The sequence below is a fragment of the Pelophylax lessonae genome, assembly GCF_965119305.1.
Source record: "Pelophylax lessonae genome assembly, chromosome: 7".
Taxonomy (NCBI): Eukaryota; Metazoa; Chordata; class Amphibia; order Anura; family Ranidae; genus Pelophylax; species Pelophylax lessonae.
Genome location: NC_138774.1, coordinates 105,207,752 through 105,231,179, shown reverse-complemented (window position 1 = coordinate 105,231,179; position 23,428 = coordinate 105,207,752). Strand labels below are relative to the sequence as shown.

Genomic DNA, 23,428 nt, shown 5'->3' with positions numbered 1-23,428 from the left:
GCAGCAAGACCATAGCCATTTGAGATGCCAAGTGTGAGTCCCGTGGACAGAGTGGTTGGGGAGCTTGGATTTAGGAGCAAGGTGTTATAAACACTATTTTGTTTTGGAGTTTATTCTTGTTACTAGTCAGAGGTAATACCCAGAAACTAAAAACATATAATATCATGTAATCACACTTTAACTAATAGAGGAGCCGAGAGGTCGAGTTTGAGGTTGAGTTTGAGGTTTGTGTTTAAAATGTAAAATTTTAAGAATCCGCTATGCTTTATATATATAGACAATTAGGGAAGGTATGTCGTTACATGTAATCACTACACAGTTAAACTTGAATATTGGTTTAATTTCTGGTCAGTAGAGCATCAAAGGAAACATGATTCCACAAGATTGGCTACATGTTTACATTTTGAATTATAATGGCTCCTTAACATAACTGGGGCACCAATGTGTCATGTGTCTTGAAATACTCAATGAATATGATGAGAAACAAAAAAAAAAACCATAAGGGTATATGTACCCGCCAGCAATCCCAGACTTCCCAGGTCCTATTGGCAGAGAAGGGGGAGTTCTACCCCCCCCCCCCCCAACATTTTATGTGCAGAATTACATTTCAGGTAGGCTTTGTCTTAAAATCTGGACTTGGATTGTTGAAAAGAAAAGTGTAACTAATTTATGGGTCTGAGAGAAAAATGATCCCTGTCTGTGTTGCAGCATGTCAGGGTATATTGTAGATACAATAAAGTGAATAGCCTGTTAAAGCGGTGTCCCCCCCCCCCCCTCCAAAAATTCAAAGTCAGCAGCTACACATACTGTAGCTGCTCACTTTTAATATTAGGACACTTATCTGTCCTGGAGTCCAATGATGTCGGCACCACAGCCGATGTTTCCATCGGCTGAAGGATTGCTGCTGCCGCCGCCATTGCCGGTAAGGGAACCAGGCAGTGAAACCTTGCGGCTTCACGGCCAGGTCCCTTCTGCGCATGTGCAAAGGGAGTTGCACTCTCTCTTACTGGCCTAGAAGCAGAGGAAGGAGGAGGAGGGGGCCGAACTTCTGACGGACCTTGCCGTGGCGAGGTCCGACAGAAGTGGGGTAAACAGGAACCCACTCGCCCCCCCCCCCTGAAAGGTGCCAAATGTGGCACCGGATGGGGGAAGGAGACAGATAAGCGGAAGTCCCACTTTTGAGTGGAACTCCGCTTTAAGAAGCAGCATAGACTGTGATACAAGTTTTCTCTCAGAAATTAGTCACATTGTTTCAATCTGCTAGAGATTAAATACAGCTCAGACGGTGGACGGTATCATGTCATGTTAAAAGAAATGACTGGTTTTTCACAGACACTAGTGAATGATAATCTCAAAAAAGACCATTCCTTGCTTTATAAACTGGCTGAAAGCTGCTGCTCTCTTTTGACCTGCAATCTGCAGTGCATTATTGTGGCACATTGCCATGTAAAGCTTCATTGTTTTAACCTAACCTACGTTACTTTGTGCCTGTCCCAATTTATAAAAAAAAAAAAACACCTTTATAGAAGAGTATATAATCCTATATACATAAAACTGCTTTCAGTAACCATCCCCATTGTTGCACTGAACCCATGCCTTACTGCAAAGCACTCTCCCTCCATAAACCCCTGAAACAACTTATTAGGTATTATTCTTTTAGGTCTCCTCTTTTAAGCAATGTGTATTCTCTCATATCGTCAAGGGCATATACTTTGCACAGTGTTAAAAGTGTGTCTATAATTTTAGAACTTCACAAAACAGATGAGATCCAAACATGTGGTCTTAGAAAAGGGATTTTGTTAGTTGGGATGAGCACAGTAGCAAGTGGGGATACTATTACTGCTCCATTGACATTGTCTATGGATTTTCAAAAAACAGAAGGAAATTGTAAATTTAATGTAAATTATTGCCTCAATACCTTCATGGTAACAATCTGAAATAGGCAGAGATGATTCTAAATAGTGAAAAGAGCATTGACATGTTCCAATATCTCCTGGTAACAAATTTAGCTGGCAGAACAATGCAATACTATTTCTAATTGGTTGTTTGGGGGTTACATTCGTTTTCATGTTGCTCTTTGCCATAACAAAGAATCCCAGGTAACTTCTGAGAATATAAATACTTAGACCATGCTACAGATTTTCTACATCTCTTAAAGGGAACCTGTCAGTGAACAAATTTGATAGTTATCGCTGTTGATTGCTTTTGAAGGGCAAGATCCAGGGCAGGCATTCTGCTGTGGTAAACCACAAATTCAGAAGCAGCACGTGTCTAATAAACATCCTGACATTTAATATACAATTTTGAGATAAAAAAAAAAAAAAGATAAATATTATAGATTTGGAGCTTGCAGCTTCAAGAACAGGTCAGTATTAGCGATTCCCATATATCTGTCTTCACAGATTCCCTTTAATTGTGCATGTTTTTAATATTATATATGACTTAGTTGGGTATTTATAGATGTTTGACTTTGGGTTTTCCCAATGTAGTTTCTTTTTGCAGACCTATAGAAAATTATACATTTCATTTATTGAGTTCTAGTCCCACAGTTAATTCAAAATAATACTCATTATTCCATCAATTTATAAATACCCCCTCCCCATCCCCACCTCAAGTGGTATATCTGTCCATTCTGGACTAGCTTATAATTCTACCACAGGATACACCAGCAAGACTATACCCACAAGGTTCCTGGAACATAGTGGGTATCGATATAAAAAAAAATTAAACAAAAAAACAAAAGTGCTGCTACCCATAACAATCAGTCAGGAGCCAGCTTTCATTTTATAACCTGTATTAAAAAAATAACAGCTGACATCTCATTGTTTGTTATTGGTAGCACTATTTTACACTAATTTTGATAAATTATCCCCAGTGGATATTAAAATGAAAGTGTTTGCATTCAATGCCACTATAGAAACAGTGGCTAAAAACTTAACAAATATAATAATACAGAGGTATGGGCAAGAAAGAATAGAAACATAACCTATCCATGCAAAATATATCTCCTTTGGTTTACATCATATCTTGATATTTGACAAAATGCATTTCACCTAGTTGAAAAGTAGTTTAATAAAGATTTCCTTCTTGAATTGAAAGAATAAATAAAATATGGCTCCCTAGCTTGTCATTGCATCAAATGTATGCTAGATGTGGATTAATCAGGCGTTAATTCTAATTTGACTAATCCAAGCATCCTTTAAATATGTTTTTTTCCTTTTCCCTGTTTGATTCGTGTTGCAATTTACCTTCAATGTCTTCTATATACTGTTTTACAAGTGCAGTTCCTCTTGTGATTGCTATGTCTGCTAAATTAAAGTGCACGCATTTCATTTTTATAATAAGCTTTTGCAGTTGATCTTGGGTTTTATACTTCCTTATTGTTCCTTTCTCAACACAGCTAAAGAATATATCACCATGTGCCAAGTTTGCTTAATACGTGGACAGTTGTCCTGGCTTTTTTTAAGTGTTTCACTTGTAAAATGTCCAGGTGAAAGATTTCTTCAGACCGCTTTTATATAACTTCCATCCTCACACAGATGATATCCTACTCAGAGGAAATCATATGGCAGAGATCTCAATGTCATCATTACAGAACCAAAAGTCACATGGTCTACTGCAGCGTGAACTTAAGGAGTTTAAGAGGTGTCTTTTTAATCTGTATATCTTTATGTAATTGTATATTGTTTCACCCAAATTACATTCGGTTAAAAATATTTCTTACATTCCTGAATTGTTATTAGGGTGTTGGTAAGGCTTTCGCTGACTCTGGCACCAAGTGTTTCCAAGAAGTGGACAGCGGGAAGTACTAAAGGAGAGTAGGAAGTAGAATCATATCCATGATGGTCTTCTTAGGTCATACTGGTTTGTCAAAAGGCCTTGGGAATGGTGTGCCACTAGATGAAGATATTTTCCTGCAGACAGTGTTGGTATGATTCTCACAGCGACAGCCTGGTCTTTTTACTTTGTCATAGCCTTTCTGACAGAGTGTCAGGCAACCTTTAAGAGGAGGGTAGCAGCATAGACAGGGCATGAAAAAAGAAAGGAAGCTCATGACTGCCCATCGAGCACAGCAGGATCCCTGGCTGCAAGAGCAGGGGTTGTCAGCACAGTTGTCCTCATCATCGGAAGAGCAGTGGTAGAAGAGGCCTTTGATACAACAAAGGCAAGTTCCGTACTCTATGACATTTTTGGCCGAGCACAAGCAGCGCTGGTTACAAATCCAACAAGAAGGGAGTTTCCGAACTTGTGTGCATTCATCACAAATACAACGCCCACACTCCTCACAGATGAAAAGATGGCCCATGTATCTATCTGACTTCTCCATTATCCCTTTAATAAACTGGTCTTGCTTCAGGTCACCATCCTTAGGCTGTGTCCTCATAAGTGAATGCCCTGAATTAGATGGAGTGATTCCAGTTAGCAGTCTCTGGTCTGATGCTGTGGTACTCCGAGAAACTGAGCTTATTGTACTGGAATGACTTAGATCGTGGACAAGATGTTGTGATTGGTGTTGATGGCTTTGGCTGCGATGTAGATCCTGGTGATTATAGGACACCAGGTGGTCATTAGACCACTCTTGTTTTGCAGCATGTTGGGAAATGGAAGGATTAGACCAAGTCTGCATGAACGAGACAGCTGGTCGCTCCACATAATCATTGTTTGCCCTGATGGAACGAATTTGGTCAAGGGAAAGGACCTGCTGGATGTCTCCAGTTGAAATATCCATGGCCTTACAACCTCCTTCCTTTTGTATGTAATGACAGTCACTCTTTGGATAGTAATATGTTCAAGTTGTATCTTCCATCAAGGTACATCAGAAGATCCTGGAAAATACAAAATATATTTAAAATGTATATGTGATATATCAAATAGATGAAAGTATACAATATTGTTTTATGACATGCCAAGGAAATAAGTAATAAATGTCATCATTATTAACCTTTAGTTTTTTTTAAACTTGCAGGAAAATAACTTGCATAATAAGTCCTTATTACAATAACTGCCATATTGTGTGTACACATTGACTGTATTAAACATTGCAGCATTATAGTTTTCTTTTCATATCCTAGGCTTGTGGGCAGAAAAAAACAGTTATTTGTTGAGAAGAATGCCTCCTGAGGACCCTAGGGCAAGGGTTGAAACAAAGATAAACAAACTACTTAGCAGGGGGTTCACCCTACTGCAACAGCACCATGAAAAGAGGCATTCAAACCAGCATATTTAAATCTAAATTCAGGACACAACCACTTTCAAACATGTAATATATTCCTAAATAGCCACAAAGCTTATAAATCCACTTTGCATGCATCAAAATACCTTTTCAAACCCAGATATTGCCCTGTAAAAAGTAGCAGTAACATCATCACTGTGCTGTACATAACCCATGCAAAAATCACAGCTGTGCGAGGGGCCCATGCTGGGCTAGGGGCCTGTCTTCCCTACAATGTGCTGATTTGGTTCAGAACCAATCAGTCATCTGGTGCAGGCCAATCGTTGAACTGGACCTGGTGATCGGTTCTGACCAATTGCAGAATGTCCTGTGCCTGTATAATGTAAGCCCCTTTCAGTTCCAGCATGAGAGAAGAGAGCATCAACTGTGAGTACACAAACACTACACTGACAACAGTACACATAGGCAAATATTTAACCCCCTGATCACCCCCCAGTTAACCCTTCCACTCCCTGTCACAGTGTCACTATATATAGTAAACAGATAATTTACTGATCACTGTGATGTCAGTTAGTGTCAGCAGCAGTTAGTGGTAATTAGTGTCTGTCTCAGATAGGTTTAGAGTACCCGCCATACATCCCCTAATAAAAATATAACCCCCTGAGCACCTCCAGTTAACCCCTGTATTGCCCTGTGACACTATTATAGTGCACAGATCTTTTTCTGACCACTGTATTGGTGTCGCAGGTGACATCAGTTAGTAAGCGTCAATTCAGGACAGCGTCAGATTGCCTGCCACATATATAGTAATACATTTTAACCCTTTGATTGCCAGACACACACACACACACACCTTCATTACTAGTTTAGTGTCTAAACAGATTAATATGAGAACTATACTGGCGCCCCTAACAGTTTAATATCGTGTTCCCAAAATGCAGCATTAGCAGGATCAGCCCTGACACCTGCCAGCACCTGTGTTTAGCCCCTCCGCCCATCCCCCAAGAAGGGCAGTATCAGCAGATTACTGTCACTTCCAATACACAGCATACTAAACCGCAGCATTAGCAGAGTCAGGCCTGATCTATGCTAGCACTAGCAGTTAACATTTTTGGTAGCAGTTCAAAGAGTCCTTGACAATCAGGTGCTTTTTTACCTGTGAGTCCCGCAAGGTACCTATAAATGTATTGGCCAAAATGTCCAAACAGAGGTACACTAGTGAAGAGGCCTACACAATACTAAGCATGACAGATGAGAGTGATGGGGAAGCCTCACAGTCAGAATCAGGCTCAGTATTCAAACTTGTAGAGAGAAGCAGCACCCTGACAGATAGCTCTGAAGACGGAGTAGTGGTCCCTGCTAAGGTCAGGCGTACCCGACCCCATTCAGTTGCTCAGGTGCGACAATCGCAGTATTCTCGTATGCAGCAGAGTGTCAGTACTAGTGCCGCTCAACCTTCTGGTGAACTGGCAAGCAACAGCGGCCTACTACATCCTGGTCATAGTCAAACCAGCACTGCAGTATCACTTGGTGACATGGCGAGTCCCTTAAGTGCAGTTCAAGCTGGTGCAGTGGATAGCACAAGTAGTCTCCCACAGCCACCAAGAATTCAAAGACAGGCCCATAGAGCCCATGGTGTCCTTCCCGATGCGCTTGCAAATCCTGATTGGTAGCCCACCACTTCTGCAGCGCTCGTACTTCCCCATTCACTGGCCAACCTGGAATTCAGGTGGAAACAGCCAATTTTACTCCCCTTGATTTTCATGAGCTGTTTTTCACGGAATATCTGTACAGATCTATTGTGGACCAGAGAAATTTATATGCCGATTAATTTTAATTAAATTTTACCCTTTCCAGAGAATTTGCATGGAAACTTATCACTGTTCCCGAATTTAAAACCTGTCTGGTCCTATCCCTCATCATGGGCATTACTAAAAGAGTGAGTAGCGGTCATATTGGTCCACTGAACCATTCATCATATGCCCGTGTTCATGACAAGGACTAGATACGAGCAAATCTTGTGGTTCATTCACTTTGGTGACAATGAACTCTGTCATCCTCGGGGTGACCCTGAATATGACCGGCTCCACAAAATTCAGCCTCTCATAAATCCCTTCAACCAGAAGTTTGCAGCCTTGTATATGCCCCAACCAGCTGTCTGTGTTGATGAGTCCCTGTTTAAAATTTCTGGCTGCCTTCCTTTCAAACAGTTTCTCCCCAGCAAGCGTGCCAGATATGGGGTCAAGATGTATAAGCTCTGTGACAGGGCAACTGGCTAAACATGTATTTTCTGGATTTACGAGAAAAAAGGTAGCAATGTGGAGCCCCCCAACTGCCCAGACTACATGGTGAGCAGTGGCAAGATTGTTTGGAACATAGTGTCACCCTTATTCGGAAAGGGGTACCATTTATACCTAGACAATTATTACAAAAGCGTGCCACTTTTTAGTCACTTTTTTGATTTTGATTGGCGCATGTGGCACAGTGCCGCCTAATCGCCGGGGGTTCCCCCAACAGCTTGTAGATTCCCGACTTAGATGGGGGGGGGGGGGGGAGAGCCTGCTTGAAGTGTAATAAATTGCTTGCAGTGAAGTGGAGGGACACACGGAATGTTTTCGTGGATGTCCTCCCTGGTACCTCTACCAAAGAGCACCCCAAAGAAGATGTTGTATCTGTAGAAAACGCGGATATAGGCGTGACACTCACTTTTTTTGTCCCTCCTGTCCTGGCCAACCTGGTCTCTGCATTGGGGAATGTTTCCGTAACTACCACACACTAGTAGAGTATTAGTATAGGGTACAGCATGGCACAGTCTAGGGCACGAAAGTCTGGAAAGATGTTAGATGGCTATTGCATTTTGAGAGACCCTAGCCTGGAACGTTTAAAGTTTTTTTTTTTTACAGTTACAAAAAAAGTGTAAAAAAAAGTTGAAAAAAAAATGTAATTACATTTTTTTTTTTTAAAAAAGGCAAAAATAGTTGTAGTTTTATTGAGTTAACGTTCTGTTCTTACTCTTTTTCTGTACTTTTTTAATTTACTGCTATACTGTAATGTGTTATTGTTACTGTTTTTCATTGTTAAACATAGTTTGCTTTACATATACCACCATTTTACTGTACTGTATGCTATTATAATAATAATTATATAATATATTATTATTATAATAATAAATAAATGATTGCAACACTGTAGGAGGTGATTTCACCACCGCAGTTAAAAAAAGAGCATATGTGGCATAGGGGATGGGGTGGACACAGAGGGCGGATCTCTCTCACATATACACAACGCATTGTTCTAAAAAATGTGTATATGTGTCACATTATCTGTATAGTCGTTTATTCTACTGTACTCATGTACGTCACCTTAGGAACATTACCTGCTCATGTTTGTTTGTTTTCTTCTGATGAGTGTTTTAGATGCTGCTCATTATTAATGCAGCTGCCTCTACCTATTGCAGTTGGGGGGTTGGGTGGATCCTACTGGTGTGGGTGGATGGTTCCACCATCCCCCGCCTGTTGACCTGTGCCCCCCACGGGGCATGTCCGGAGTGGGTGGAGCCAGTCTCCATTTAGCCCCCCAACTGCACAGTGTGCGGCAGCAGCATTTCTTGGCTCTGAGGAAGGGGGTTCGCCCTCGAAACGCGTTAGCCAGCCTAAGCTACAGCAGCACCACGCAGTGCCTGGCCTCCTTGGAGACGTTTTTATTAATACATTGAATTGTTGATATGTGTGTATTATCACACTCTGTTTGTGAGTATATTTTATGCTTTTTTAATTTTAATAAATGTTTTTAGTGGTAATGCACTAGGACGGTGTGCCCCTCTTTTTTATCTTTTGGTTCCGTCAGCTGACCATAGAGCTAATTGGAGACCAGAATGACTCTAATTATCTCTATGGCCTAAGATACCGGAAGCTATGAGCATTTCATGACTCTGGTTTCACCAGATCTAAACAGCGCCATTGGGAAATTGGGAAAGCATCTTATCACACCAATCTTGGTGTGGTCAGATGCTTTAAGGGCAGAGGAGAGATCTGGAGTCTAATAGACCCCAATTTTTTTTTTTAAAAAGAGTACCTGTCACTACTTATTGCTATCATAGGGGATATTTCAACTCAAATATAATAAAAATGATAAAAAATAAAATAAAATAAATAAAGGGAAGGTGTCAAAATAAAACAAAAAAGCAAAATAAATAATGATAATAAAAAAAATTCAAGCAACCCCTGTCTCCCCGTGTTTACGCACAAAGACGACCGCAAGCATCGGTCTGATGTCATATGTATACAGCAATTGCAGCATGCATGTGAGGTATCGCTGCGAACGTCAGATAGAGGGCAGTAATTCTTGCAGTAGACCTCCTCTGTAAATGGCTTTTAAAAATGTATGTAGTTTGTTGCCACTGCACGGGCGTGTGCAATTTTAAAGCATGTCATAATCTATGTACTCGGCACAAGATCATATTTAATATTTTACCAAACAATTGGGCAATATATAGTGTATTTGCGCATTAAATTTAAAAAAGATTTTTTTCCCCCCAAAAAATTGGGTTTGGAAAATCTATGCGCAAATACTATGTGACAAAAAAAAAATTGCAACTCCCGCCATTTTGTTCCGTAGGGCCTCTGCTTTAAACAAATATACAATTTTTGAGGGTTCAAAGTAATTTTCTAGTAAAAAAATAATGTTTCATGTAAACAAACAGTGTCAGAATAATGGTTAGAAGACTGGGTGATGTGTGGCATAAGCTTCTAATATTGGGCATAAAATGCCAGAAGAGTTCAAACAACCCCCAAATGACCACTTTTTAGAAAGTATACACCCAAGCTATTTTCTGAGAGGCATATTGAGTCCATGGAATTTTTTTCTACTTTGCCACAGGTTTCGGGAATAGGACAATTTTTTATTTGCTTTTTACACAAAGTTGTCACAAAATGATATATTGCTCACACATGCCATGGGTAAATGTGGAATGGCACCACAAATAAATTCTGCTGCTTCTCCTGAGTACAGGGATACCACATGTGTGAGACTTTTTGGGAGCCTAGCTGTGTACAGGACCCTGAAAACCAATCACCACCTTTAGGTTTTCTAAGGCCGTAAATTGCTTATTTTATTTCCTCACTACCAATCAGTCAAGATAGCACAAAACCCCCCAAATGATCCCATTTTGGAAAGTAGACACTCCAAGCTGTTTGCTGAGAGGAATGTTGAGTTCATGGAATATTTTATATTTTGCCACAAGTTTTGGAAATAGGGAAATTTTTTTTTTACAATTTAAATGATATATTACTCAAACATGCCATGGCCATATGTGAAATGACGCCCTAAAATACATTTTTCTGCTTTTCCAGAGTATGGGGATACCACATGTGTGAAACTTTTTAGCAGTCTAGCCGCGTAAAGGATCCCGAAAACCAATCACCGCCTTCAGGCTTTCTAAGGGCGTAAATTGTCGATTTCACTCCTCAATACCTTTTACAGTTTCAGAGGCCATGAAATGTCAAGATAGCACAAAGCCCCCCCAAATTACCCCTTTTCGGAAAGTAGACACCCAAGGTATTTGCTAAGAGGCATGGTGAGTATTTTGCAGCTCTCTTTTGTTTGGAAAAAAAATTCAATTTTCAAAACTTTGTGACAAAAAGCAAGATGTGCAAAGTACTCAACATGCCTCTCAGCAAATAGCTTAGGGTGTCTACTTTCCGAAAAGGGGGGGGGGGTTGTGCTATCTTGGCTTTTCATGGCCTCCGAAACTGTGATAGGTAGTGAGGAGTAAAATCAACAGTTTACACCCTTAGAAAGCCTGAAGGCAGTGATTGGTTTTCGGGGTCCTGTACGCAGCTAGGCTACCAAAAAGTCTCACACATGGGGTATCCTCATGCTCAGGAGAAGAAGCAGAATGTAATTTGGGATGTAATTCCACATATACTCATGGCATGTGTGGGCAATATATTATTTCAATGACAACTTTGTGTAAAAAAAAATATATATATATATTTTTTGTGTCATTTTTCAAACACCTGTGACATAAAAATAAATATTCAGTGGGCACAACATGCCTCTCAGGAAATTTCTTGGGGTGTCTACTTTCCAAAAAGGGGTAATTGGGGGGGGGGGGGGTTGTACTGATTTGCCATTTTAGCACTTAAAAAAATGAGATAGGCAGTCAGAAAGTAAAAGCTGCGTAAATTCTAGTATTTACACCACAGTTTGCAGACGCTATAACTTTTGTACAAACCAATAAATATATGCTTTTTGAGATTTTTTTTTATCACAGACATGTAGTTAAATACATTTTATGCCTAAATGTATGACAAATATTGAGTTCATTGGATACTTTTTATAAGAAAAAGTAGAAAATGTAATTTTTTCTCAACATTTTTGGTCTTTTTTCATTTATATCGCAACAAATAAAAACCTCAGAGGTGACCAAATACCACCAAAAGAAAGCTTTATTTATGTGAAAAAAGGACATACATTTAATTTGGGTACAGCATTGCACGACTGTGCAATTACCAGGTAAAGTCACACAGTGCCAAATTGCAAAAAATGGCCTGGTCATTAAGGGGGTAAAACCTTCCGGTCCAGAAGTTGTTAACCTTCCTAGCAGTATTCCCGAGTGTGGCTCGGGGTTAAATTTCAGTGCCAAAAGCGGTAACCCCGAGCCACACTCGGGGTACCGCTAGGAAGATCGCTGGATCCTGGTAGAGGGATTACTTAGCTTGTCACCGGGATCCAGCGATGTATCCCGGCGGTGTGCGGCAGCGGAGCTTCCTCCCGATCTTCTGTGTGCCCCGGCTTCCGTCTCCTGCGAAGTGACGTTCGCAGGGGGGTGGAACCGGCAGCAAATTCAAATGTAAAACACACCAAACACACTGATACAATTCAAAATAAAATAAATTCACATTAGATTGCCCCCCAGTCCCCTTTACTGTAGTTTTACTGTACTTTTTATATATACATATATATATATATATATATATATATACACACACACACACGTATATATATATATATACACATATATATATATATATGTGTATATAAATATATATATATAATATGTATACGTATATATATATATATATATATACACAGTATATATATATATATATATATATATATATATATATATATATATGTATACATACATATGTACATACTTTAACTTATATATAGTTTTTTATTATATTATAATTTATGATTTTGTGTTTCAAACTTTATCATACCCGAAATGTTATAAAGAAGAACACACAGAAAAAAAAATCATATGTAAATAGTTGGTTTGGGCTGCTCATTCTTAAGAATTACATGCAAAATAATGGTACCGCTTTCAGCACCTAAAATCCGGAAGAATCATACCGCCAGGGAGGTTAAAGATAATCTCTTCTGGTATGAAAGTTACAATTGAAATGCAGTTATTTCCTATGCATTGAAGATCATTGTTGCTTACTGGGGAAGTAATTTAGTATAGGGCCAGGGTCAAGTTTCAAATAATAATAAAAAAGCACCTTTTAAAAGAAAATGTTCTTGCACATTTTAAAATATTCAATGGACAGTAGATAGATAATTGATGCAGAACAAAATTTCTGGTTTGTATATGCAAGCCCTTTTCAATGAAAGGCTTTTGGAGTGGTTGGAGGTGTTAGGTTGATGCAGTTTTTTTTTTTTAATGTCATTAGTGCATTAAAAAATACCACGTTAAATGTTGTCATTCACCACCTCCTTTGCTCCATCTATACCTTCACCAAAATCACTGGCACTGTTGGCATCAGTACCTGTTAAAATGTAGGTATAGTCATTTTTTTTTTTTTCTGGATAAAGTAGGAGGGAGTTTCTATCACTTTCCTACGTTCCACTGGGGAGACTTCCCATCACATTTAGTCCATAGAACACAGCAGGATGTGAGAGGAAACCTCAAAAATAAGAAATAAGAGATTTACACAGTTGTTAGACAGCTGTTACTGAAACACTTATCACATTGGATGCAGGGCCGTTGCTAGACTATTTTACACCCTAGGCAAGACCAGCTACTTGTGCCCCCCAACAGTGGTGGAAAGCCAGGGCCTGGTAGTTCCTCCACTGCCCAAGACACCCGGCATCTTCCTCTGTCCCTTCTTCCTCCCCCACTGCCATCCCTCCCCTCAGCTCACAAGGATCATTTATGATGGAGAGAGAGTGCCGACTCGTGGCTGCGCCCCTAGTTGGCAATGTGCCCTAGGCGGCTGCCTAGTTTGCCTAGTGGAAGCACCAGCCCTGATTGGATGATTTACCATTACCTCCTGTTCTAGCGATAACTATAAAATTTTGCATTTCCAATCATTTTCTATACAGGTGACAATGGCTACCAAAAGGAGTAGAGGTGGTAAATCTCCTCAGAAGGGACACATACAGCAGTGAAAACCTAACAGAGATTCTCACCCTTCTCTTCTGCACCAAAAGCTAAAAAAACAACAAGTTGTTGACATACATACTGTACACTTTAGAAACTCAAAAATGTTTGGGTGTAGGTCTTCTGTATGATAAGCAGCGGAAGTTGAGGGATCCTTTGCCCTTTCTTATCGTATGAATATGGTTCATCAGTTACTATATTTGACTCCATAACAGGACCTGGAAAACTATGCAACATTTTGTGCAAAAGATGTGCACCTAGTAGATAAACATAGCTTACCTAGGGATTAGGGCACTGAGGGCCCTGTGCCACGAGCCTCCTGCTACATAATATTTTCTTAATATTAGCCCTGTATATAATGCGTATTAAAAAGCACTCAGTGAAAGTTTTAACTTAACTCCGACCACAAGGGAAACGCATGACCTTATCTACACTGCAGACTGCTTGGAGAAAACCACTTTATTTCTTATTATCCTGCCTGTAATTGCTTTTCCAGGCATCGCTCCCCTGAGATTCCTCCAGGAGACACTAGTGGAGAAAGTGAAGTGTCATACTACCATTTACATGGTGCTGTCTAATGCACCGGTTGAATAATCTTGTCTGCATATCTAAATGAATATGTTATATTTTTCATATCCATCAGATTATAAAAGGATGCAACACAAGCAATTTCAATATTAAAAAACAGACACATGTCCTAAACTTCTCTTCCAGATAAAGTATTCATTTCATTATACCAGCTCAAATGTTTTCTTTTGTTTTAAATAAAATAGCTGTATTTTTCTACAAAAATAATTAAGAATAAAAAATAGGGGATTCTAACATCTATTTTATGATATTGTTTAATGGACATTTTATTTTAAATAAAATACATCCCTTAACCACTTAAGCCCCGGAAGATTTTACCCCCATTCCGACCAGGGTTTTTTTTGCGATTCGGCACTGCGTGATTTTAACGGACAATTGCGCGGTCGTGCGACGCTGAACCCAATTGAATTTGACGTCCTTTTTTTCCCACAAAAAGAGCTTTCTTTTGGTGGTATTTGATCACCTGTGCGATTTTTTGATTATGCGCTATAAACAAAAAAAGAGCGTCAATTTTGAAAAAATAACAATATTTTTCACATTTTTTTATATGAAATTCCCCCCCAAAAAATGTAAAAATTAAAATTTTTTAACATTTTCGGCCAATTTGTTTTATGCTACATATGTTTGCTACATAAAAAAAATCGCAAAAAGCGTATTTTCATTGGTTTGCGCAAAAGTTATCGCGTTTACTAACAAAGGGAAAGATTTTTGTCATTTTTGTTGTTTTTGGCGTAATGGCGGCGATCTGCGATTTTTTTTGCGGTACTGCGTCATTGCGGTGGACAGATCGGACCCTTGACTGACATTTTTGACACTTTTGGGGTTACCAGGGACATTTCTACAGTAATCAGTGCTATACATATGCATTGTTACTGTAAAATTACACTGGCAGTGAAGCGGTTAACTTTTTTGAGAGGGAGGGGTGATGTGTGTCCCTAGGGGCGTGATTCTAACTGTGATTGGCTGTGGCTTGAGGTGTAGGAACAATGATCAACGGTCCTACATAGTAGAACCGTATGATCAGTGTTTCTACACAGGGGAGAATGACAGGCTGCTTGTTTACATCAGCCGTCTGCCTTTCTCCCTCTGCACCGATGATCGCCGAGTGACCGGAGGACATCGGGTCCGCCGGTCACACGCGCGGGGGGGTCCGTGACCACGCGGGAGCGGGAGCGCGCCTCCGGGGGCGCGCGCGCGCTCGCTCCCTAGACCCTCACAGGCTAGCGACGTAGTACTATGTCGCTCTGCCTGTGAGGGGCTGACCGCCGCATTAAATAGTCGTGCGGCGGTCGGCAAGCAGTTAAATATATTTTAGGTAGTAAAAGTTTTTTTAATTGTAATATGGTATCTCTTTTACACATTTTGTCATTAAAAGCAAGCCATGGGGTATGTTTAATAGAAACTTGTATTGAAAGAAATACAAGAGCTGTCATTGTTGGCCTTTTCCTGAAAATGCTAGTTTCCTGGCTCTTAAGCTTTCGTACGTTCTGGGTCAGTAATAAGTATGAAGCAAGTAAAATCTGATGGAAGTCCAAAGTCCTAATATGAATACTTGCTCTGAGTTAGTGATGCACCATAGGTTGACATCTTTGGATTAGAGTGTTTGTAAACCCTTACCTATACCCAGTGAAATGACTAGCCTCAGGTAATACACAAAGATGAAACAAATCCTACTACATGAGTTTGCACAGGTTTGTCTGCAGCCATTTGCTCTGTACATCCTTGTACAACTCAGAGATCAAAAGGATTTTTCAGACTCACAAAGTAGGGGGTGGAGAGCTACAGTTACACACTTTACAGGAGCTCTGAGAGCTGATTGGAGGGAAAGGACACACCCCCCTCAGCACAGCACACAGGAACAAAGTTGTGGCTGTCAATCACATTTTGTGTGCTGGAGATCCCTCCCTTGTCACTTTAGCTCTGGTGTCAGGAATACTTGTCAGAAGTGACGCATGCTGCTAACACAGGTAGAAGGCAGCAGAGAGAATTGACAGTGGCATTGATTTATACAAGACAAATAGACTGTGCACTTTACAAAGTGCAGTTGCACTCTGCAAGAGCAGTTGCTCCAGGGCTTAGTAAATTAACAGAAGCTCTGCTGACATCCATCATCCAATCACGAGCAAACAAAAATGCTGTTTTTTTAGTTTTCTTTGCACGTGATTGGGTATTATTTGCAAAGTGAAGCTTGTTCTCATTTACTAAGCTCTGGAGCCACTGCACACTGCAAAGTGCACAGTCTTTTTGCCTTTTAGTAAATCAAACCCAGTGTTTTGGAGAGAGGCAAATAGACACTGTATAAATATGTGCTTTGTTCAGATTTCATGTCTGAGGTTTCCAACCATAAAATAGCCGAGCAAAAAGAATTTTCAGAAGTACATTAAGGGCAGCCTTTATATCTCTAATGTTTTCAAATGTAAATTTCAGCTTCACAACTTCAGCAAAACTTTGCAGTCCTTTTTAATTTTGTAGATCTAGCAGAAGTAAGGTAGTGCTTCACTAACGAAAGTTGAGATTTTATTGATCTGTATAGTAAGGTAGTTCTCCTTAGAGCAGACCAACCTACAGTGAAGAAATGGAGTAAAAAGACCTGTTTTAGGTCTTTTTAATTTTGAAGACATATACACTATATTACCAAATTTATTGGGACACCTGCCTTGACACGCACATGAACATTAATGGCATCCCAGTCTTAGTCCGTAGGGACTATGTTGGCCCACCCTTTCCTGCTATAACAGCGACCAACTCTTCTGGGAAGGCTGTCCACAAGGTTTAGGAGTGTGTCTATGGGAATGTTTGACCATTCTTCCAGAAGCGCAGTTGCGAGGTCAGGCACTGATGAGGACGAGAAGGCCTGGCTTGCAATCTCCCCTCTAATTCCTCCCAAAGGTGTTTTATCGGGTTGCAGGCCAGTCTAGTTCCTCTACCCCAAACCCGCTCATCCATGTCTTTATGGACCTTGCTTTGTGCACTAGCACAAATCACTTGGTGGAGGGGGAAGGGGATAATGGCGTGGGCTTTTTTTTTCAGGGGTTGGCCCCTTAGTTCCAGTGAAGGAAACTCTTAAGGTGTCAGCATACCAAGACATTTTGGGCAATTTCATGCTACAAACTTTGTGGGAACAGTTTGGAGATGGCCCCTTCCTGTTCCAACATGACTGCACATCAGTGCACAAAGCAAGGTCCATAAAGACATGGATGAGTCAGTTTGGGGTGGAGGAACTTGACTGGCCTGCACAGAGTCCTGAACTCAACCTGATAGAACACCTTTGGGATGAATTAGAGTGGAGACTGCAAGCCAGGCCTTCTCGTCCAACATCAGTGCCTGACCTCACAAATGCGCTTCTGGAAGAACGGTCAAACATTCACATAGATACACTTCTAGACCTTGTGGACAGCCGTCCCAGAAGAGTTGAAGCTGTCACAGCTGCAAAGGGTAGATTAACTCAATATTAAACCCTACGGACTAAGACTGGGAGGCAGGGCTGCCATCAGGGGGGTACAGCCCATACAGATGTAAGGGGCCCAGGCGTCCCGAGGGGCCCAGTCCCGAGGGATGCCTAGGCTCCAAGTTGACACCCCCCCTTTTTTCCTTTCCTCCCCTGCACTGGCAACTAGTCCCTACTCTCGCTGGTGCCACCCTTTGCACTGGCTCCCAACTCCCAGCCTCCCCCTGGCCGCCACTGTCAAAATGATTGGTTGCTAGGATCCCTTGGTGTCCTTGCATTCAATCAAATGCATTCACAAGCACAGGCAGAGGAGGAGGATGTAACTTGGTGGTCAGGCCCGAGGGGGCCCAGGCCTAAAGCTTTGTAAGGGGCCCCAAAATTTCTGATGGCTGCCCTGCTGGGAGGCCATTAAAGTTCATGTGCGTGTAAAGGCAGGTGCCCCAATACTGTTGGTAATATAGTGTATGTATGTTATTATTGTGATTTAAATACTTTCAATTTGGGTTATAAGTATGTTAATTAAAAAAAAATGTTTCTATGTATTGGTTGTAACTGTATATGTTCGTGATTGCAACCATATTGTTGTAAGCGATGTAATATGCTTGTTACAGAAACCTTGCGCTGTGGAATATGGAGACTTCCATTATTAACATCTCTTGACGTACATGGAAGGTGCCTGGCTGTCATGTTGATCCAGTGACTAAAGACTAGTACACACGCAACGAATTTCCGCCGACCGGTCGTCCATCATTTGTCCAGAGTGGTGTTTTGTTGGTTGGAATGTGCTCTAGACTGCACACGAATTTTCCCGCACGACAAAATTCTACTTCAGAAGTGATGTCATGTGTTGGATTGTTTTCTTTGTGTTCTTTCTTCTCTGAGCATGCCCAGTCTTGCTCATAAGATTTTTCCCTGTCGAAATCTGTACTGACTGCACGAAAATCGGCCGTGTTTTGACGGAGGACAAAAATTTTATAGCATGCACACCAGATTTTTTTCGGCCAAAAAGTCGGAGTCGGTTGTCGAAGCATCATACTAACAAGCCGAAAATCGGCAGATCGATCGTCAGACATAAATTCCCGGCCGAATTTCCACTCATGTGTACGGGCCTTTAAAGTGGTTGTAAAGGTATTTACATTCATACATTTAGGAACATCGTAGCTCTTTTTGATACAATCTATTGAGCAGGGTTGAATCAGTTTTGATTGAAGACTATTTTGCAGTTCTTTATAGTAAAGAACGCTTTCCATATATGAACATTTTAAACATCTTTTCTTCCAGTTGCAATAGGTGTTTTATTTATACAAAGTGATTATATCCCACATTAATTGCCTCTTCGTAAAGAATATGTAAACCCATCATTTCATATTTCTGATATGTGTCTGCTATACCATGTACTTGTATAAAAATGTATCCTTTTCTTTTTGTATTGCTTCCTTTGTGTGATATTGCTGGTGTTCCTGCCAGTCCCTCTGCTTTCCTATTAAAACCTGACCACACTAGGCATGAGAACACAGCGTAGTCAGTTCTCTAACTGTGTCGAGAACTCAGCCTGCTCTTGTCCAATGATCAGACATGTCCTGACACACTCCCCCAAACCCGCACAACTATTCAATAGGAAGATTAGTGTACTGCTATTTCTCTTTCCCAAGCTCTCTGAGCTCTTTATGCAGCTGAGAACAGAGGGAATGTGATCACTTATTAAAAAAAGGGGGAAAAATGTGTTTATAATGTTTTTTAGATCTATACACAAATGTTTTGCCTTTTATTTCTATTTTAAACTTAATGGGTTGTTTTAAAAGGTGAGGGTTCACATATACTTTAAAGGAGAATACATTTTTTATAAACCTCCCTGGCGGTATGATTGTTTCTGATTTTAGGTGCTGAAAGCGGTACATTTATTTTGCATGGAATTCTTAAGGACGAACAGCCCAAACCAACTATTTAGATGTGATTTTTTTGTACTGTGCGTTCTTCTTTATAACATCTCGGGTATGATAACGTTTGAAACACAAAATCATAAATTATAATATAATAAATAACTATAAATAAGTTAAAGTGTATATATATATATATATATATATATATATATATATATGTGTGTATATATATATATAATATATATATATATATATATATATATATATATATATATATATATATCAGTGTATTTGTGTGTTTTACTTTTTGAATTTGCCGCCAGTTCCAACCCCCTGCGACGCGATGCTTGCAGGAGAGGGAAGCCGGGGCACAGAGCATCAGACGGAAGATCCGGCCGTCGTATGCTGCTGGAATACATCGCGTGATCTCAGGACAAGGTAAGTAACCTATCTTCCAGGATCCAGCAATGCTCCCTGGCGGTACCCCGAGTGTGGCTCAGGGTTACCGCTAATGGCACTGAAACTCCACCCCGAGCCACACTCTGGAATACCGCCAGGGAGGTTAAAGTATATCGAAAGCCCACATTTTTTTTTTTCTCTTTTTTTTTTGCCATCTGTGTTTCATATAAGAGATTTCCCTTTATTTCCTGTATTGCTGTCTCAACAGGAAGTGAAAATATATCTTTACAGGAAAACCCCTGTGAACAAGTGTCTGCATTGGAAGAGTTGCCCTCTAGTTCTGTTATAGTGTCAAAATAAAATTTTGTATTTACCCTCACTTTTATTTGCAGTGATAATGGTGATATGGGCAATTAGACAGTACATCTCCCTAATGGGGACACAGATAGCAATAAAAACATGACAGCCATTATAACCACTGAAATCTAAGGAAACACGCTTTGCCTTTAGTTATACTTTCCCCCTAGCTAAGGTCTTTGATGGTCCTAAATTTATTCCAAACAATGCTAAAAATTAATAATAATAAGATGCTTCCCGGTACATAGAGGATAGATAATTCTATGTATCAAATCAATATGACTTGGTTATTGCCATCTCTGCATATGCTGTATGTATATTGGACGTATCGGAAAGAAAGTTTTGGATTGCTCATCATGCAACCATGTCCAAATGCTTTCAAATGTTTGACAGCTGAAATCTGGTGGATTGCAATGGACAACAAAAACGAAAGACTTGTGTATACATACTGAACTACGTTCGATGATTCTGCTGTAAGACTATCCCAATGCAGCAGCTCTCTTGTACCATGTGAATTGGGGTACCATGTGAATACCATGATTGTTCTGAAGGTGCGCTGAGAGTATAGCTTTATTGAGAGTTCACTAATGCCTCGTTTCCACTGAGTGGTACGGTACGGTTCGGTTCAGTACGGTACGGTTCGGAACGGTACACTTTGCGTTTCCACTGCCAATAGTACCCTTTCATGATAGGCGTGGTGTAGCAGGAAAGCTGTGATAGACGATTCTCTATCAACCAATCAAAGTTCTGCAGAGTGTAGCTCCACCCTGTTGGTACGTTACTAATGTGCTTGGTACCCCAACGAAAGGGTCCCAAAAAGTGGTACGGTACGGTTCGGAATTAGGGTACCATTCACAATGGAAACGGCATAAATAGCGTACCGTACCGAACTGAACCGTACCGGAAAGCTCAGTGGAAACGAGCCATAAGACTCATGTTTCATTCCTATATGTTTAGTCTGTCTTTAATATGCCTGTTTTTTTTTTTTTTTGTTCATTTCCATGTAAATTATAAAATGATGTGTACTAACCCAAAGACACCAGACAGGCCAGCATGCAGGCTGGTGTCCCTTGGATGGAAGGGCCATTAACATGTCCTCTCTCTAAAAGGCTAATAACAGCCTTAATGTCCTTCAGCAGGTGCTTCAAGGGAAGAGTCAGAATATAAAGAGAGTGGTGTCTTCCATGACACCAGTACCAATGAAGAGGTTAGGGTGGAAGTCAGGTGGAGGGTTATGTGCAGTCTTGGGCTTGAAAAAAAAAAATACATAAAAGATTAACTTTAACTACTTCTGGATGGGAAGATTTTCCCCCTTAATGACCAGGCCATTTTTTGCAATTCGGCACTGCGTTACTTTAATCAACAATTGCGCAGTTGTGCGACGCTGTACCCAGATTAAATTGATGACCTTTTTTTCTACAAATAAAGCTTTCTTTTGGTGGTATTTGATCACCTGTACGATTTTTCTTGTTTGCACTATCAACAAAAAAGAGCGACAATTCTGAAAAAAAAATATATATATTTATTTTTCACGTTCTGCTATATAACATTGCCAATATAAAAAAATGTAAAAAAATCAAATTTTTTCATCATTTTAGGCCAATTTGTATTTTGCTACATATTTTTGGTAAACAAAAAATCCCAACAAGTGTATTTTGATTGGTTTGCGCAAAAGTTATCGCGTCTACAAACTAGGGGAAAGATTTATGTCATTTTTATCTAATTATTTATTTTTCTACTAGTAATGGTGGCGATCTGCGATTTTTAGCGGGACTGCAACATTGCGGCGGACAGATCGGACCCCTAACTGACATTTTTGACACTTTTGGGGGGGACCAGTGACATTACTACAGTAATCAGTGCTAGAAAATATGCACTGTTACTATAATAATGACACTGGCAGTAAAGAGGTCAACCCAGGGACGATCAAAGGGTTAAATGCAAGCCTAGGGGGTGTTTTCTAACTGTGGCGGGATGGGTTTGTGAAATCAACATAGAGAACTGTGTTCCTAAATAGGAGGAACAAAGGAGCTCTGTATTGATTTCAAAGAGAACAATGGTCTGCTGTGTTTACAACAGAAGACCACCAGTCTCTCTTCACGGGGAGCGGTCACGGTCGCCGGCCGCGTGGATCGGGTTCCCTGCTGGCAAGTGGGCACACGCGCGCGCCCCCAGGAGCATTCCCGGAGATTTTCGGGAACATGCTGACCTGTCAGCAAGTAGTTAAGGAACACTACAATCTTGTTTTACAATACAGCTGCTAGTTTACTGGTCAATCACTCTTAGGTAATCATTCATTATAGCACTACTAAAGCAATAAAACATAAGAGGGGACTAGATCTAGTTCTACCCTATGAACTACTGTGACTACACTAAATACGCTTGACTGGGGTATTGCCCATGTTATGACTGCCATGACACTTCCCAAGTACCACCCCATTTTGCCTTCTTCCATTTTAACAACTGTAATAATTCAGACCAAACACCTTTATTTAGGTTTATATGGCCATACCAGCCCTTTTATTAAACAACCATATTTAACAATCTCTCTTAATTACATAATATTACATTCTTTGTTAAACAAAATATAACATAACATAATAGCCTGATGTAGCGACCTGGTCTTCTGCTAGGTCTTAAGATTTTTGAAGGCACCCTTGAATGACCAACGGGCTGTATCTGGCACCAACTTGCATCTCCGCGGCCCCTAGCCCCAACTACACTGGCTCTGGAACAATTGTTTATCAATTCTCCAGCCGATACAGCCAACTAACCGCACACATATTACCTCCAACACTTATTAGGGCAGGTACATCCATACCGAAGATGGGCCCAACCCCTCTTTCTCCAAAGAATGTAACCATCCCCTGCCTTCAAAAACCCAGCGACTTCAGCCTGCTTCTATGACAACACAAGCCCGACCCTACTCAAGAGAGACCCGTTTAACCAGTAAAGGGGCGGGAGTGAGTGAGAATCTTATCCTACGCTGTCCCCCTGCTAACTGGTGCTAAAGACAGCACCTTCCACCAAGAGACCCCAGGACCACAGCCTGCCCCACCCCATCCTCCACCAATAAGGTAAGCCCTATATTTTCCTTAAGCTATTATTAACACCTGTTTTTCTACAGCCTAGACTGTCAAATCTAGTCATGTATGCCTTCCACTTATGCTGCACCTACAACTGCTGGCCTGTAG

The 23,428-nt window shown here is 40.5% G+C and overlaps 1 protein-coding gene across 1 annotated transcript in view; it reads right to left on the bottom strand.

Annotated features, from left to right (window-relative positions):
- Positions 1–1,889: 1,889 nt before the first annotated feature.
- Positions 1,890–23,428, bottom strand: part of SPRY3 (sprouty RTK signaling antagonist 3) — a 44,681-nt gene continuing 23,142 nt past the window's right edge. Inside the window, exon 2 of the mRNA XM_082263772.1 lies at positions 1,890–4,826. Coding sequence (XP_082119898.1) covers positions 3,857–4,729 — 873 coding nt within the window. The 5' untranslated portion in view covers positions 4,730–4,826 and the 3' untranslated portion in view covers positions 1,890–3,856. The remainder of the gene's footprint in view (positions 4,827–23,428) is intronic.